General features: G+C 36.2%; 1 protein-coding gene across 13 annotated transcripts in view; it reads left to right on the top strand.

Moving 5' to 3' along the window:
* Window positions 1-17,856, top strand: part of DOCK7 (dedicator of cytokinesis 7) — a 227,342-nt gene that overhangs the window by 104,575 nt on the left and 104,911 nt on the right. For all 13 annotated transcript variants that reach the window (XR_013401315.1, XR_013401316.1, XM_015141107.3 and 10 more), the window contains exons 17-20: window positions 3,097-3,235; window positions 5,052-5,153; window positions 12,912-12,998; window positions 15,324-15,555. Coding sequence is in view for 11 of the 13 variants with exons in the window: in XM_015141107.3 (XP_014996593.3) it covers window positions 3,097-3,235; window positions 5,052-5,153; window positions 12,912-12,998; window positions 15,324-15,555 (560 nt within the window). In the remaining 2 variants the exon portion in view is untranslated. The remainder of the gene's footprint in view (window positions 1-3,096; window positions 3,236-5,051; window positions 5,154-12,911; window positions 12,999-15,323; window positions 15,556-17,856) is intronic.

Here is a 17,856-nt window from a genome sequence, read left to right on the forward strand (position 1 = left end):
GAACACTAAAGTTTTGCCCTTAACTCTCATTCTTAATATATTGTTTTCTTGAATAATCGTACATGTATCTCTCAGAGTTACATTCAGTGAAAATGCTACTGCCTTAATGTTTATGTGGATTGTTTCCAATTCTGTTTTTAGTCATACCTTCCTTTTGAAGTACAGATACATATTTTTAGTGGCCTATTGTACATGCTCATTTGGATGCCCTGCTGTCTTCTCTGTGTTCATGTATCTATCCCTGACTCTTGTCCTGACCCTATGTCTTTCTTACTCTCCATTTTTATTAATGGTACCACCATTTTTCCAGATACTCTGGCTCAAAATTTAAGACATCTTTGTCTTTCCTCTTTAATATTCAATCATCTGTTAAGTCTTGCTGATTTCCTTTCTGCTTTATTACTAAACATCCTGTGCTGTCCTGTTTCTGGGCCATTCTTGGGTTTTTTTTTTCTATTATAATATCAAATCCCTTTATTTATTGAACTCCTACTCATTCTTCAAGGTCCATATCAAATATTACCTCCTAAGTTACAATTTCCTGATCTCTAACTTGAAGTAATCTGTTCAGCTCTGTTCTTGAAGCACATAACCCTATATGCTGTATACCAGGGGTTGGCAAACATTTTCTACAAAGGACTGGATGGTATATATTTTAGGCCTGTGGTTATATGGTCTCTCTTGCAACCATTCATCTATGCCATTATAGTGCAAAAACAGCCATAGACAGTAAGAAATGTTACAAGTAAATGGATATAGCTGTGTTTCAATAAAGCTTTATTTATGGACATTGAAATTTGAATTTCATATAATTTTCACATATTGTGAAATATTATTATTCTTTTTTACCCCCAATTAAAAATGTAAAAACCATTCTTAGTTTGCAGGCTATACAAAACCAGGCAGTGAACTATTTTTAGCTCATAGGCCATAGTTTGCCAACCCCTGTTTTATAGCATAGCTATTGATATATGTGTGTCTTATTTATATTCCTACTAAGTTGCATACTTTTTGAGGGTAGTTGTTTTTTAATGTTCGTCTTTAAAACCACTACAAAGGTAACGCAATGTTTAGCCAAAGGTGGGCAATTAAACCTACTTATTGAATGAATAACTCTCTTAGATGTTTAATTTTCAACAAAAGTCTTCACATTATGTGATTTTTAGGACAGAAGTGAACTAAAACACTGAATACCAGGAAATGTATTGATAAAGAAGATAGTAATTTCTAAAAATTATCCCATTTTATTACTAGGTCTTTTTTGTTGTTGTTTGCAGCATCAGTGGAATTAAAATGACTATGCCATCTGACATTGTTGGTAAACTCAACTTTCTCATAATTCAGTGGTGATTGGTGGGATTAGTAATAAGATGCCTAGTGTCTTTTTTTTTTTTTTCACCAAAGTCATCAAGTTCTCAGATGGCTAACATTAGCTATCTTTCTTGTTTATTATCAAAAGCCTTGTTCTACTTAATATTCCTGTGTTCAAGTCTGTACCTGTTAATGTTTTTGAGGCTTATTTGAGATGGAAGGATATTTGACCTATTAACATCTAAGGAAGAAAACCTGATTGATGGGACAGACCTCGCTTTAAGGATAGTTGGAGCAATATGGTTTGGTTGCGTTTTTGTTGAATATAATTCTGAGAGATACTCATTGAATATGGAAGGTTGGAATGCTAAGGTTTTATCCCTTTTTGTTATGAATAGCAGCCATGCTTTTCTATAAAAGTGCCCTCTTGGGATTATTCTCAGTGAATATTGAGAAGAAAGTGTCATTGGTTTGATCAAACAAGATATTTGTTGTATTCTTAAGAGTCTGGAAGCGCTTCTAAACTAAGACAAATGCAGTTTGTGGGCGTTTCCTGATTTTACTGGGTTTTTTGTTTATTTTAGCAGTCAATTCTAGTCCATATTTTGGTAACTTTTTTTATTTCTTCAACGAAATGGTTGATATAAGACAGTCTATAGAGCAAAACTAGATCTTTTTTAAAAAAATATTTTATTTTATTTATTTTTTGTCTCATTCTGTCACCTAGGCCGGAGTGCAGTGGCAGGATCATAGCTCACTGCCGCCTTGAACTCCTGGACTCAAGTGATCCTCTCATCTCAGCCTCCCAAGTAGCTAGGACTTTTAAAAATTTTTTTATTTATTTTTATTTTTTGTAGAGATGAGTCTGGCTATGTTGTGTAGACTGGTCTCAAACTCCTGACTCCAAGTAATCCTGACGCCACAGCCTCCCAAAGTGCTGGAATTATAGGTGTGAGTCACTACACCTGGCCTCCAGTGTGATAGTTTGATATTAAGTTGTCTAAAGATGCCTTTTTACCACTTTTTTTTACAAATTAGTTTTTTTACACATTAGTTTTAATATGAAAGCATACTCCTATGTAGGGAAAATGTTTTATGAATTGTTTATCAGAATTGGCTCATAAATATAGAACTCCCTACCTTAGTGTCTTTTTTTTTTTTTTTTTTTTTTGAGACAGAGTTTCCCTGTGTCGCCCAGGCTAGAGTGCAGTGGTGTGATCTCAGCTCACTGCAAGCTCTGCCTCCCGGGTTCACGCCATTCTCCTGCCTCAGCCTCCCGAGTAGCTGGGACTACAGGCGCCTGCCACCACTCCCGGCTAATGTTTTTTTGTATTTTTAGTAGAGATGGGGTTTCACCGTGTTTGCTAGGATGGTCTTGATCTCCTGACCTCGTGATCCACCTGCCTTGGCCTCCCAAAGTGCTAGGATTACAGTCGTGAGCCACCGTGCCCTGCCAGTGTCCTCTTTTATACAGCTTCCAATCTAATGGAGATCTCAGGATCAAGGTGGTGATTATTAATGAACTTTCAAATAGTAGGATTACTCAGCCTATTAAGAAAAATGGGATGAGAAATTTCAGAAACAGTGGCAGCTCTCTTTTATGGAAGTAGGATTTAGTTATTTAGAGATTGGGGATAAAGAAAAACATTTTGGACTAGAGGAAAAATTAAACATGAATCTTAAAATTTTTAAATTATTCAAATATACAAATACATTATTTATTTTGGACAAGTTACTGACTGTTGTGTTTTTTTGTTTTTTTGTTTTTTGTTTTTTTGTATGAAGGTCTCCTGATTTTCATGAAGAAATCAAGGTTAAGCTTCCTGCTACTTTAACTGACCATCATCACTTGCTTTTTACTTTTTATCATGTTAGTTGTCAACAAAAACAAAATACTCCTCTTGAAACACCAGTTGGATATACAGTAAGTCTTTTTGGTTGACTATTTAGATCAAAGAGCTAAAATAATGGTGATATTTAAGATATAGTTGATATTTCTTGTCAATTTTTGTTTTCTTTCTGTTTTTCTTTTTTTCTTTTTTTTTTTTTTTTTTTTTGAGATGGAGTCTCGCTCTGTCGCCCAGGCTGGAGTGTAGTGGCACGATCTTGGCTCACTGCAAGCTCCGCCTCCCGGGTTCCCACCATTCTCCTACCTCAGCCTCCTGAGTAGCTGGAACTACTGGCACCCACCACCATGCCCAGCTAATTTTTTTGTATTTTTAGTAGAGACGGGGGTTTCACTGTGTTAGCCAGGATGGTCTCCATCTACTGACCTCGTGATCTGCCCGCCTCAGCCTCCCAAAGTGCTGGGATTACAGGTGTGAGCCACCGCACCTGGCCTTCTTTTTCTTTTTTTGTTTTTTTTTAGACAGAGTCTCTGTCTCCCAGGCTGGATTGTGGTGGCGCGATCTTGGCTCACTGCAACCTCCATTTCCTGGGTTCAAGCAGTTCTCCTCTCTCAGCCTCCTGAATAGCTGGGATTACAGGTGCCCTCCACCATGTCCAACTAATTTTTTTGTATTTTCAGTAGAGATGGGGTTTCACCATGCTTGCCAGGTTGGTCTCAAACTCTTGGCTTCAAGTGATCCGCCTGCCTTGGCCTCCCAAAGTGCTAGGATTACAGGCGTGAACCATGGCGCCTGGCCTGTTTCTTGTTATTTGAATATTCCCTGTCTAATTCCCCATAGTTACGAAGTTGCATTGATTAGGAAGAGCCATTATAACAAGAAAATAGCCATTAATGTAATTAGCTAATGTAATTAGCTAATGTAATTAATTGATATATTAACAAACATGTATAAACACTTGGGTGTTAGTCCTGATTATTAGGTGTATACCCAATAGTGCAGCATAAATATAATAGGTTCACAGACTCTTCAGCAGATAATGATTTTAATATAAAATGAGTAAAAGAGAATATTGGAGAAAAAATTAAAACCCTTGAGTCTTTTTCAAAATTATGATTTCCAGCCTGGGCAGCATGGCAAAACCCCATTGCTACCAAAAATAAAACAATTAGCAGGTGTGGTGGTGTGCACCTGTGATCCCAGCTGCTAGGGAGGCTGAGATGGGAGGATTGCTTGAGCCTGGGAGGCAGAGGTTGCAGTGAGCCAAGATCATGCCACTGCACTCCGGCCTGGGTAACAGTGAGACCTTGTCTCAAAAATAAAAATAAAAAATAAATTACTATGATTGAATTGCAAAGATAAACCTAAGATGAAGGACATCATAGTGTGGTGTAATACAATTCTGTCAGAAAAATTATGCTTTCAGCCAAAAGAGAAAAGCCAACATTTGATTCATTATTTTTGTCTCTGGCAATTTGTGACATGAGTTTTGCTCTAACTATAAGACAATAAATTTATGATCATACTTTTTGTTTCTAGGATTCCTATCTAATCAATTATTTCACTATTTACATTGAAATGATTATCTCAGTTTTAAAATATATTTACTTTATGTCTTTTTTCTAAGACTGACTTTTCGCCTCTAGATTTTAATATTGCATGGTTAGTAATAATAATGTTTTGAGGATCTCCTGCTTAATAAAATTTCATTAGGGAAACTTCTCTTTAGAGGAATTATGAAGGCCTATTATTATTACTTATATAATTAAATCCCTTAATGTTTGATGATATGAGACAAATTAGACTTGTACCAAGTTCTTAAAACATGCTTTCTAAGTAATTATTTTTATAGCAAATGTATTTAAAATAAAATTGTTTTATTTTCTTTAAAAGTGGATACCAATGCTTCAGAATGGACGGTTGAAGACTGGCCAGTTTTGCTTACCAGTCTCACTGGAGAAACCACCACAGGCTTATTCTGTACTGTCTCCTGAGGTCAGTATCTCCCATGTTGACATTCTCCAGATTGAATGAAATGAGTTTTTTACTATAAATATGTTTTTACCAAGCAAACTCTTGCCATTTCTTCTACTTAAAGTTTATAGATCATGAAGAAAAAGTATTTTCCCCCATGATTAAAATTCTTTTACGTAAAACTTAGAAGCTTTTATCCTGTTTTTAAATTTAAATTTAAATATCCTCATTTTAAAAGCAAAATAATACATGGAATGGAAACTCAAAAGATCATTTTGGAGAATTTTCATACTGTAACATGAGAGGCTTCTTTAAATAGATGAATATTTCTTTTTTTTTTTTTGTAGACTGTTAACATTTCACTAAAAGACTGGGAGAAGAAAAACATTTAAATTAATTTTTTAGAATCTTTTTGTAATTGATGATCGTGTGAATGAAAACAAAGTTGCTGTGAACCTGTAATACAAGAAATATTGGCAACTTTGATGATTACATATGTGATTTGAAAGACTCGTAACACAAACATTGGAAAAATCTCAATTAAGAATCAGTAGCCACTGTTCATAAACCAAAGTTACTCTTGAGAGAAACACAGTGGTTGTCAGTGTCTCTTAATGATTTTGAATATAACTGCTGTAAATGTTACTCTAAAATATGTCTTGTGAATATTGTCCTGGTGACATTTGTTTTCAGAATACAATTCAAAATGTATTCACATAAATGTGTATGTATTTTTATTTTTTAAAAACGATTCAAGACTTTTGCTCTGATCTTATTTCTCACTGTTCTCTGTCACTCACTTTGCCCTAGCCACATAGCACAGAGCCTCTGCTGTTCCTCACACATGAGAAGTGCATTTCCATTTCAGGCCCTTTGCTCTTCCCTCTGCTGGCAGTGCTCTGTTGCAAAGCCTGTTTCTTCATTTTACTCAGACCTCCACTCAAATATCACCTCACCAAGGAAGTTGTCTATGATTATTCTAAATAGCAGCCTCTCCCACTTTATCTGTTTATTTTTCCTCATATCATTTATCATTGACTTTATATTTAAAATGTTTTTTGTTTATTTATTCTCTATAGAGTATAAACACCATGAGGGTAGGAACTTTGTCTGTCTTGCTCATTGCTGTCTACAAGTATTTAGAACAGTATTTGGCCTGTCATAGACACTCAATATATATTTATTAGATTAATGAATAAAGACAGTAGAGTAAGAAATATGACTCTCCCTCCTCCCAGTCTTTCATTCATTTTTCCAGGGACACATCTTTTCAGGATGACTTTTTCGTGTGACTTTGTTATACAGAAAGGTGGCCTTTTGTCAAAGAGCATTATATTTCAAAGGAGATGTTTTAAAAGAAAATATATTTTTGTTGAAGTTAAGGATTTGTTTTTACTTAATTGCAGTGCAAGTTCAGCTTTCTAAAGGAAGACTCATGGTTTTCTTCTAGCTACCATACTATATATGCTCACAGATCAAGAATATGGTGATAATTTGGATTTGACTATAGACATAAAATATAGACTGCTTGACATGTGAAATAAGCCACCTGATTAAGAGCCAAAACTTTTTAAACAGTTGACCCTTAAACAACATGGCGGTAAGGGGTAACATCCCTCCTTCCTAGCATGCACTTGAAAATCCACATATAACTTTTGACTCCCTAAAAACTTAAGTACTAATATAATAGTTTACTGTTGACTGAAAGCCTTACCAGTAACATAAACAATTAATTAGCATGTATTTTGTATGTCAAATGTATTATATACCGTATTCTTAAAGTGATATAGAGAAAAGAAAATGTTCTTAAGAAAATTGTAAGGCACAGAAAATATATTTACTATCCCTCAGTAGAAGTGCATCATCATAAAGGTCTTCATCCTCATTGTCTTCATGTTGGGTCGGCTGAGGAGGAGGAGGAAGAGTAGGGATTGGTCTTGCTATCTTAGAGGTGGCAGAGGTAGAAGAGGTGGAAGAGGTGGAAGGGGAAGCAGGCACACTTGGTGTAACTTTACAGAAATACATTGTAATTTCTGTCTGACATTCTTGCTTTTTCATTCCTCTAAAAATGTTTCCAGAGCAGGATGCAGTGGCACATCTGTAATCCCAGCTTCTTGAGAGGATCACTTGAGTTCAGGAGTTTGAGGCTGCACTTTGCTGTGGTTGTGCCTTTGAATAGCCAGTGCCCTTCAGCCTGGGCAACATAGCAAGACCCTATCTCTTTTAAGAAAGTGTTTCTGGCCGGGCATGGTGGCTCATGCCTGTAATACCAGCACTTTGGGAGGCTGAGGTGGGCAGATCACCTGAGGTCAGGAGTTCAAGAACAGCCTTGCTAACATGGCGAAACCCCTTCTCTACTAAAAATATAAAAAATTAACCGGGTGTGGTGGCAGTCACCTGTAATCTCAGCTACTCATGAGGCTAAGGCACAAGAATCGCTTGAACCCGGGAGGTGGAGGTTGACAGTGAACCAAGATTGTGCCATTGCACTCCAGCCTGGGCGACAGAGTGAGACTCTGTCTCAATATAAAAAAAGAAAAAATGTTTCTATGTGGTGCCAATGTTTATTCCATCATTTGTTTTAGTTTCAGTGCCCTTAGCACAGATGAGTCCATGTTTTAAAAGAAGTCAAAAGCAGTCTTGAATAACCCTTCTGCCATGTTGTATAATGTCAGTTTGTTTTCTGACACTGTTTCTTCTATGTTTTCTGCCTCAATGTCTGGCACTGGTTTAGAAGCACTCTTCTCCATCAAGTCATTTTCTATTAATTCCTCCAGTCTGGTGTCTATGAGCTCGTGAATTTCTCCTTGGAAATCTTTACCCCTCATTTTTTTTTTTTCCTTTTTGCCATATCCACAATTTATTTCATGATTTTCTTAATTGGCTCTGTCATGAAGTCTGTGAAGTCATGACAACCTCTGGACAGTTTTCTACAGCAAGAATTTATTGTGGGCTTGACGGCTTTTGTTACAACAATGATAGCATTTTCAATGGTATAATCCTTCCAGACTTTAATGATGTTCTATTTATTGGGGTTCTCTTCATACCATTCACACTCCTTTCCATAGAGTGCCATGTGTGATGAATCTTAAAGATCCTTATGACTCCCAATCTAGAGGTTGAATTAGAAACATGGCATTTGGGGGCAAGTAGAAGACTCTGATGCCTTCTGTGTTGAACTCATGGGGTTCTGGGTGGCCAATGGCATTGTCTAATATCAAAGTAACTTTAAAATGCAGTTCCTTACAGCCAAGGTACTTCCTGACTCCTCCCCTTTTCTGTACTCTTCTTCCTTGTAACTGTATAAAATTAGGATTTTTAAAAATTATGGTAAAAATGCTTGGTGTGGTGACTCATACCTATAATCCCAGTGCCTTGGAAGGCTGAAGAGGGAGGATCCCTTGAAGCCAGGAGTTTGAGTTTACTGTGAGCTGTGATTGCACCACTGCACTCCAGCCTGGGTGACTGAACCAGAACCCTTCTCTTCAAAATAAATAAATAAAAATGTTATGATAAAAATATATATAACATAAAGTTTATCATTTTAATTTTAAGTGTATATTTCTGTAGCCTTAAGTATATTCAGTGTCCTGAAAACAAGCCTTTTAAAACTACTTTTAAAATGAAGTATTTGTATGCCAAAATACAACATTATTTACTTTATTTTATGAATTTAGCAAAAGCTTATCATGTGATATATAATCCTCTGGGACTTGGTTTTTTTCATTCAACATTGTATTACTAAGATTTAGTGTTTCTGGTATATATAGTTCCTATTTCATTCACTTTCTGTGCTTTATAATATTTTTCAGTTCTTGCCTCTTTGAAACCCATTCTCACAAAATAAAGCAATTTTAAAATTAAAATTAGGTGGTTTCATTCTATTGCTTATGATCAAATAAAACATTTCTCTGGCTTTTTTTTGCACATAGACATAATCCAAGTATTTCTTCCCATGACCTACAAATCTCTGAATGATTTGGTCTTTTCCACTTCTCCAACATCATCATCTACAATCGTTACTACATCCCTTTCTTTCTGCACTGACAGCTTCTTCCAAGCTTTTTTCTGCCTCCAGCCCTTTGAATTTTCTTTCCTTTTCTTGATCTTGACATAGTTGAGTACTTTTCTTTATTAAAATTGTAGACACAGCAACATCTCATCAAAGAAGTCTTTCCTCACTGCATGAATTTGCAACCTTTCCCTCCTCCATGCTGCTGATACACTCTGTTTCTTTTTAATTCTATTTTATTTACTTAACAACATAGCCACAATCCAACTCTGTATGTAGGTAATCGTGTAGGAGTAATTTAAATCTTTATATACTAAATTGAGCAAAGTTAGATCTCAGAAGACATGTGGGATTATGAAAGGATTTTGTTATTTTTTAAAAGATCTATATGCTTTTGAACAGCAATATAACATAATCTTCTAGGGCTTTAATCCTGGCTCCAACACTTAATTGTGTGATCCTGGGCAAGTTTCTTAATCTCTCTGCTATGGAACATATTGTTTTCCCCCCAAAAATCATATATTGAAGCCTAACCCTCAATGTGATGACATTTTGAGATGGGGTCTTTGGGAAGGAATTGGGTTTAGACAAGGTTACAATGGTGGGGCCTTCATAATGGGATTAGTGCCCTTGTAAGAAGAGACCAGAGAGCTTGACATTCCCTCTCCCTCAGTGTGGGTATACAAGCAAGAAAGTGGCCATCTGCAACCCAGGGTGAGAACCCTCACCAGAAACTGACTATGCTGGCACCTTGATCTTGGATTTCTAGTTTCCAGAGAACAGTGGGAAAATAAATTTCTGTTGTTTAAGCCATGCAGTCTATGATATTTTGTTATGCAACCTGAACTGATGAATGCAGACTTTGGTACCAGAAAGTGGGGTGCTACTGTAATGTATTAGTACATTTTCACACTGCTGATAAAGACATACCCAAGACTGGGAAGAAAAAGAAGTTTAATTGGACTTATGGTTTCACTGACTGGGGAAGCCTCAGAATCATGATGGGAGGTAAAAGGCACTTCTTACATGGTGGTGGCAAAAGAAAATGAGAAGGATGCAAAAGCGGAAGCACCTGATAAAACCATCAGATCTCGTGAGGCTTATTCACTATCACAAGAATAGTATGGGGAAAACCGCCCCCATGATTCAAATTCTCTTCCACCAGTCCCTCCCACAACACATGGGAATCCTGGGAGTACAATTCAAGTTGAAATTTGGGTGGGGACATGGAACCAAACCATCTCATGTAATAAATACCTAAAAATATAGAAGTGAGTTTGGAACTGAGTAATGGGTAGAGGATGCCATTACATGGATGCTCCCATCTCATGCTCCCTTTTGAGGTACATGGTAGAAATAAGGACATTAAGGGCAATTCTGGTGAGATCTCATATAGAAATGAGGAACATGTTATTAGAAACTACAGGAAAAGTGATTGTTGTAATAAAGTAGCAAAGAACTTGGCTAAACTGTGTTCTCATGTTTTGTGGAAGATAGAACATGTGCTATTTGGATATTTGACTGAAGAACTTTCTAGAAGTATTGAACATGCAGCTTGGTTCCTCTTGACTGGTTACAGAAAATGTGATAGGAGAGAGTTGAATTGAAGAAGGAACTGTTAAAGGAACCAGAACTTGAAGATTTAGAATATTTTTAGCCTATCCACATTGCAAAAATGAGAAAGCATGTTCTGAAGAGAACACCAAGTGTGTGACTGGACTGCCACCTGATAAAGCGTTTATGGAATTATACAAGCAGAAACACTGCCACTTTCAACTGAAGGGGAAGGAGATGGGGTGAAATGAAGGAAGGATGTTGGACTTTTTGGATTTGACAGGATATAGAGCTATTCAGATGTCTACATGTACTGTTCTTCAAAATGAGGAGAAAATGACCCTGAAGGTGATTCAGAGATCATCAGGCCCATTGCCTTGGTTTCAACAGCCCAACAACCTCTGCCTGAAGCCTTGGGGGCCGAGTCATTTGGCAGAGCCTTGGGGGCAAACGCCTGCTCATAGGAGCTCTGGGGGTAGACCCACGCTAGACCTGTGGGGATGATGCTATTGCCCCAGTGGTCCCAGAGGCAGAGCATGAAGCCAAAGAGTGTAATTCTTCAGAGACCTGAAATAAATCCCAACATATGGACAGCTAATTTTCAACAAGGGCACCAAGAGGATGTGATAAAAAAGGATAGTCTCTTCAATAAATAGTGCTGGAAAACTACATTTCCACATGCCAAGGAATGAAATTGGACCCTTATCTTACACCGTTACATAAAAATCAACTGAAAATGGAAAAAAGACCTAAACATAAGACCTGAAACTTTAAAACTACTAGAAGAGAACATAGGGGGAAAAGTCCTTGGCATAGGCCTTGGCAATAATTTTTAGGATATCACACTAAAAGCTCAGGCTACAAAGGCAAAAATAAATATAAATAAATGAGATGAAATCAAACTAAAAAGCTTCTGTACAGTAAAAGAAATGAAACAACAGTCTGTGAATTGGGAAAAAATATTTGAAAACCACATATCTGTTACGGGGTTAATATCCAAACTTTACAGAGAACTCATATAACTCAGTAGTAGAAAACCAATAACCTGATTTTAAAATGGGCAAAAGACGTGAATAAACTTTCTCTAAAGAAGATAAAAATGGCCAAGAGGTATATGAAAAGGTGCTCAAGATCATTAATCATTAGGGAAATGCAAATCAAAACCTATGCAGTATCACCTTACTTCCATTAGTGTGGCCGTTATCAAAATGTCAAGAGATACAAATGTTGATGAGAGTGTGGAAAAAAAAAAAGAGAACCCTTGTACACTGTTGGTAAGAGTGTAGATTGATGCAATTATCATGGAACACAGGATGGCGGTTTCTAAAGAAAAACAGAACTACCCTGTGACTCAGCAGTCCTCTTCTGGGCAAATACCTAAAGGAAATGAAATCACTATCTTATAAAGATATCTGCACTTCCATGTGTATTGCAGCATTATTCACAGTGGCAAAGATATGGAAACAACCTAAGTGTCCAACAGATGAGTAGATAAATTGTTATGTAGAGAGAGAGAGAGATATATATATATGTATATAGTTATAGAGATATACTATATATGTATATATAGAAATTGTTTTTTAATATATTCACACACACACAATGGAATATCAGTCAACTTTTAAAAAGAAGATTATGCCATTAGCCACAGCATGGATGAACATGGAGGACATTATACTAAGTGAAATAAGCTAGACATAGAAATAAATATTAAATGATCTCACTCAGCATGAGGACTATAGTTAATAAAATTGCACTGTATTTGGTATTCTTAGCAGGTTTTACCTGTTCTTGCCACAACAACAAACAAATAAGTTAACCGTGAAATTATGGATATGTTAATTTGCATGACTGTAGTAGCCATTTTACTGTCTGTATGTATCCCATAACATTGTGGTGTATACCTTAAACATATACAATATAATTTATTTAAAAAACAAAAACCAGTATTGTTTGAGCTTGAAGAGCTAATGAACCCTTAAGAGCCAATTCCTTGTTAGATTTTGGACTTTCTTGGGACCTGTCACCCCTTCTTTCCTCTTTCTCCTTTTTGGAATGGGAATGTCTATCCCATCCCTGTCTCACCATTGTATTTTGGAAGTACATCTCTGGTTTCACAATATTTTTCTCATTGGGATATTGTAATTTTTGTTTATTTTCAGAGTTCATAATCTACTTAAGCAGCTGTGATCATTATATTTAATATCTTACAGGTTCCTCTACCTGGCATGAAATGGGTAGATAATCACAAAGGTGTTTTTAATGTTGAAGTTGTTGCTGTTTCATCTATCCATACACAAGTGAGTTTTAATAATTTTTATTATCAAATTTCACTTAAATAAATGGAATGTATTATCAAATATTTGTGATATCAGTTTTGTTACTTGTCATAAATCTGTCATTGCTGTCAGATTTATGAGAATATATGTCAGTTAAAAACATGGAATATTTAGAAGATTTTTTAAAAAAGAATCAACAAAATGTCATTGAATGTCAACAAAAGCAAACATTTTATGTTTCAAAATGTCATTGACTTCATTTTAAATAGTTAAGTGACTTGTTTTTTCTAAGTTTCTGGTACATGGCAGAATAATTAGAATTGAGAAACCATCATCAGCTCACTTTATTTATCATAGACTTGGGTATTTCAGATGGAAAGAGTTTTTAGGGATCATTTGTTCCAAATTCCTTATTTTTGGAATATACCAAGTTCTAATGGGTTTTATACATCCTCTTTCTCTGCCTGGAATGCTTTTCCTCCTGGTATTCATTTGACTTTTGAATTAGAGTTTCTCTTCCTCTCAGAGAGGCCTTCCTTGGTTACTCTTTTAAACATAGCAGCCTCAGTACAGTATGTCATCTTACCCTGCACTTATTGCTGCCTATGCCCAGCTTCTCTGTTGCACTTTGACTCTGTCACTCTGTTTGTGTGTGTGTATATAAGACACATAAATACACGTTTGTTTATTGTTTCTTTCCCACATTAAATGGTAAGTTCCATGAGATCAGAGATGTTACCTGTTGAGGAAAGAGCTTTTCCTTTAAGAACCTTACAGTGTAATATGGGAAAGGGTAAAATGTATGATAAAATTAGTACAGTGTTACATATATTAACTAAATTCTTTAAAGTACAGAGGGGAGAGTTATCTGTTCTGCTAGAGACTGAGCTGTTGCATTTGTAAGTAGGCATTTACTACACAGAGAAAGGGAGAGTGGGCAACTCAGATGATGAGTAGCAAGTACAGAGTTACAGTAGTCTAAGGACCATCAGGTAACCTGGTGTGAAAGTAGTTTAAAGTGCGTAGGAAATCATGATACATAAGGATAGAAGGCTGGTAATAGATTGTGAAGGACCGTGAATGCCATAGAGTCCAGGTAGATGGTAATTTCTACCCTAAATAGAGAACGTGAGAGAAGTACTTTTCGGGCCATGCTAAGGGGAAGCAGTTATGGTGCCTGTGAGTTTATGTTTGAACCTGTTGAGTTTGAAGTGCCTATGTACTTCAGATGGAGATGTCCTGTAGGTGGTTGTAATTAGTTTGAAGTTTGGGTTTGGAGATAACAGAATAAATGTGATAACTGAAACTGTATTGGTAAATGTGATTGTCCATGGAGAATACGTAGAGTGAGAAGCAGCAAGTATTTAAAATGAAATTCAGGCTTCACTAACCTATACAGGGAAAGGGTGGTGTGGAGGGCTTCCCAAAGCAGAATTCGCCAAGGGAAAAGGCTCATGGGGTGAAGTCCAGAGGAAACAAGAAATAAGCTTCCAAGAATCCTCTTCCAGTGGAATCACGTGGGGCAAGTTGAAACAGCATGTGTGAAATGTTGTCTGCCACGGAAGTTCAGTACAGACTCAATTCCCAGGGTTTTTTACTAGGGGCTTGTCACATAGGCACCCTTTGCCCAACATGTACCAAAATTCCACATTCCCAGAAGGAAAGTAGGTGTTCAGCTTATACCATATTGTTTGCACAGACGGTTTAGGCACAGTGAACCATCTCTGTCAATGGGAACCCCCCTGAAATCCAAGTTCCCAGTCATTAGCCCACGGCCAAACTTGTAAACAGGGCTTTCAAAGAATAGCTGTCTTAAGCCCACTATGTTAATTCTTTTCTGCACAGTGAGGTAGGGGAAAATAAGAAGACACAGCACCTGTATGCTGTCTTTAGGAAGAAAGTTGGTAGTATATAGATTTTACTTAGCAGTACACAGGTGGCTTCCAGTAAAAGAATGGCTCCAGTATTATAAGATATGGCAGTGAGTTTGCCTTGTATCCAAAGGCTTTGGAGCTGAAAGACAATAAATTAATAATGGACAAAAGTGGGTTACTCATATGCCTGCCACAATAATTGAACTTCAAACTGATAAAGCAAACTAAAACTAAAAAAAAAGAAAAAAAATTCTTAATTAGTATCAGTAGTTTTCTTAACTAATAGTATTTGAAGTGATCATTTTATAATAATAAATGAAAATAGACTTGTTTAATTGGAAACAATGTTTGTTTACCTATGTGAACTTTTTAGTGTTATCAAGTGATACATGTTAGTGGTCTGTGGTCCTTTAGAATTGGGAAATGTATAAAGTTGTAAGTGCTTAGTGCTTTTGTTCATTCTTTGTTTTAGGATCCTTATCTTGACAAATTTTTTGCTCTGGTCAATGCTCTGGATGAACACATGTTCCCAGTCCGAATTGGGGACATGCGAATCATGGAAAATAACTTAGAAAATGAATTGAAGAGCAGTATTTCAGCACTGAATTCATCGCAGTTGGAACCAGTGGTCCGATTTCTTCATCTTCTGCTAGATAAACTGATACTTTTAGTTGTTAGACCTCCTGTCATTGCTGGCCAAATAGGTAATTTATGTTTGTTTGGAGATGAGACATGAAATCTATAACTTGACATTTCTAAATTTTGTTTTAAAAAAACCATGGTTTCTATTTGCTCTATATAAGGACTATATTTGATTTGGGGTGGAGGATGTTATTTACTTGTTTATAATGCCAGAAAAATGATAACTTTTGTTTTTATAAAATGTGTCCTATAGGCGTATACTCAAATTATAGAAACAAATGTATTTATTTACCAAGTATTTATTAAGCATTTACTATGTACTTGACACTGATAGACACTGTTCAAGGCATGGTTCCTGACTTTAAGATCTCACAGACTAGTTAAGAAAACAGGCAAACAGATAAATCATGTTGTACTTTACAGGATGTATAATCTACCTACTCTACATTTTCATTCATCTGCTATCCTCCACTTAATGTAGCTCTTCTTTCCTTCATTTGCTCAGTCTCTGTATTCTCTTTTTCTTTTTTATAATTCTGGAAGGAAAGGTGTTTTTCATTCCCATCCTTTTTCAAGGTTTACTCCTTACTTTTTACCAACAGCTTTCACCCAAATTCTGCAGGGAAGTTGAACTTGAAAGAAATTTCAGCTAACCAGATAGAATTTTTATGTTTGACTAGTGACACAAAGGAGAGGAGTATTCGATTAGTTGAGTTTTTTTAGGGGAGACTTATAAGTAGAAATAATTCCTGGGCTGAGTATTTAAAGATGAATAGGAGTCTGACAGGTTAACATTATTCCAAGGAGATTAAACAGCATGAAACAGCATGTGCATAGTACACAGACATAATGAACTCAGAATGAATTTGGGGAAGAATTGTAAGTAGTTATAAATTGGAGGATTGATTAGAGGTAATGTGGAGAGTGGGAGATGAAGTTGGGTCTTCCACACTTTAGGAAATTGGGACTATTTTTCTGTAGGGAATAAATAGCCTTTGAAGGATTTGGTCTTAATTAGAGAAGTAACATGACCAAGTTTGACTAGAAAAAGATGGCTGTACTATGTAGAGATGAGTTAAAAGTGGGAAAACCTACAGGTGGGGAGACAAATTAGGAGTCTTGCAGAATTTCATACAAAAAATGATGAGTTCCTATAGGTGACAATGGGATGGAGAAGAGAGAATGGATTATGAGATCATAGAGTGTACAGTTACAGAAATTATAGAAGAAGGTTTTAAGGAAAAAAAGGTTAGCATTGTTTTTGTTGTAGATTATTTAAGTAAAATAATAGTAATAACAGTAATTGCAAACACTTGCATAGCATTTACTGTGTACCAGGAATAGTGCTATATGCTTTATTTACATTTGAGAGCCAAGATTCAAACTGGTTCCAGAGTCCCTCTCTTATCTAGTATACTTGAGGAATGTCTGCTCGTGAAATTACATCAGTAATTTTAGTCTAAGTGAAGGTAGAAACCAGATTACAGGGAGTTAAGAAGCAAATAGTGTAAAATAAACACAAGAAGCATATACTACTCTTTTAAGAAGTTAAGTTAGAAGAGAAAGCAGGATTGAGTAGGGCAAAAGAGGGGAGACATTTTAGCATGTTTACATGCTGAGAGAAATCAGCATATAAACATGCTCAAATGGGAGAAGAGAGAAAAATATATGGGGAGAAAAGAGGTTAATCAATGAAGTCGTTACGTGAGACAAGAGTAGAGGTGATAGATAGATCACTCTTACATAGGAGAGGGCACTACTTCCTTTGGAGAGGAGATAAAGTAGTTTCAGATTCTGATAAATTTGTAGAAAAATATGAGGATTTTTGGCCAGGTGTGGTGGCTCACAACTGTAATCCCAGCACTTTGGGAGGCCAAGATGGGAAGATTGCTTGAGGCTAGGAGTTCCAGACCAGTCTGGTCAACATATCGAGACCCCATCTCTAAAAAAAAAAAAAAAAAGGAAAAGAAAAAGAAAAACGCGAGGACTTTCATGCTTTATACATTTCTTCTGTGAGATAGAAGGCAAGATTTGCTAAGGAGGGATTAAGGAGGACCTGAGTTTCGAGAAGGATTCTGGTAACTTAGAGTAGCCACTGTGAGAAAAAGGAAAAGAATTAACCAGAAACACAGGTAGGATCACTTAACTTCACTCAGGTTTCTGTCTCTGGTCTCTTTCCCCTCTAGTTCAGTATATATAGATTAATCTTCCTAAATGACCATTTTGTCTGGTTATTCTACTTTTGGGAAAACTTAATTGGCCTCATTATCTCTTCATAATTTCCTGTCTTGGTTAAATAAATTACAGAATCTAAGATTCTATTGCTCAAAGTGGCTGTTCAGTTTACCCATTTACTCAGTATG

Source organism: Macaca mulatta, chromosome 1 (assembly GCF_049350105.2).
Source record: "Macaca mulatta isolate MMU2019108-1 chromosome 1, T2T-MMU8v2.0, whole genome shotgun sequence".
NCBI classification, from domain to species: Eukaryota; Metazoa; Chordata; class Mammalia; order Primates; family Cercopithecidae; genus Macaca; species Macaca mulatta.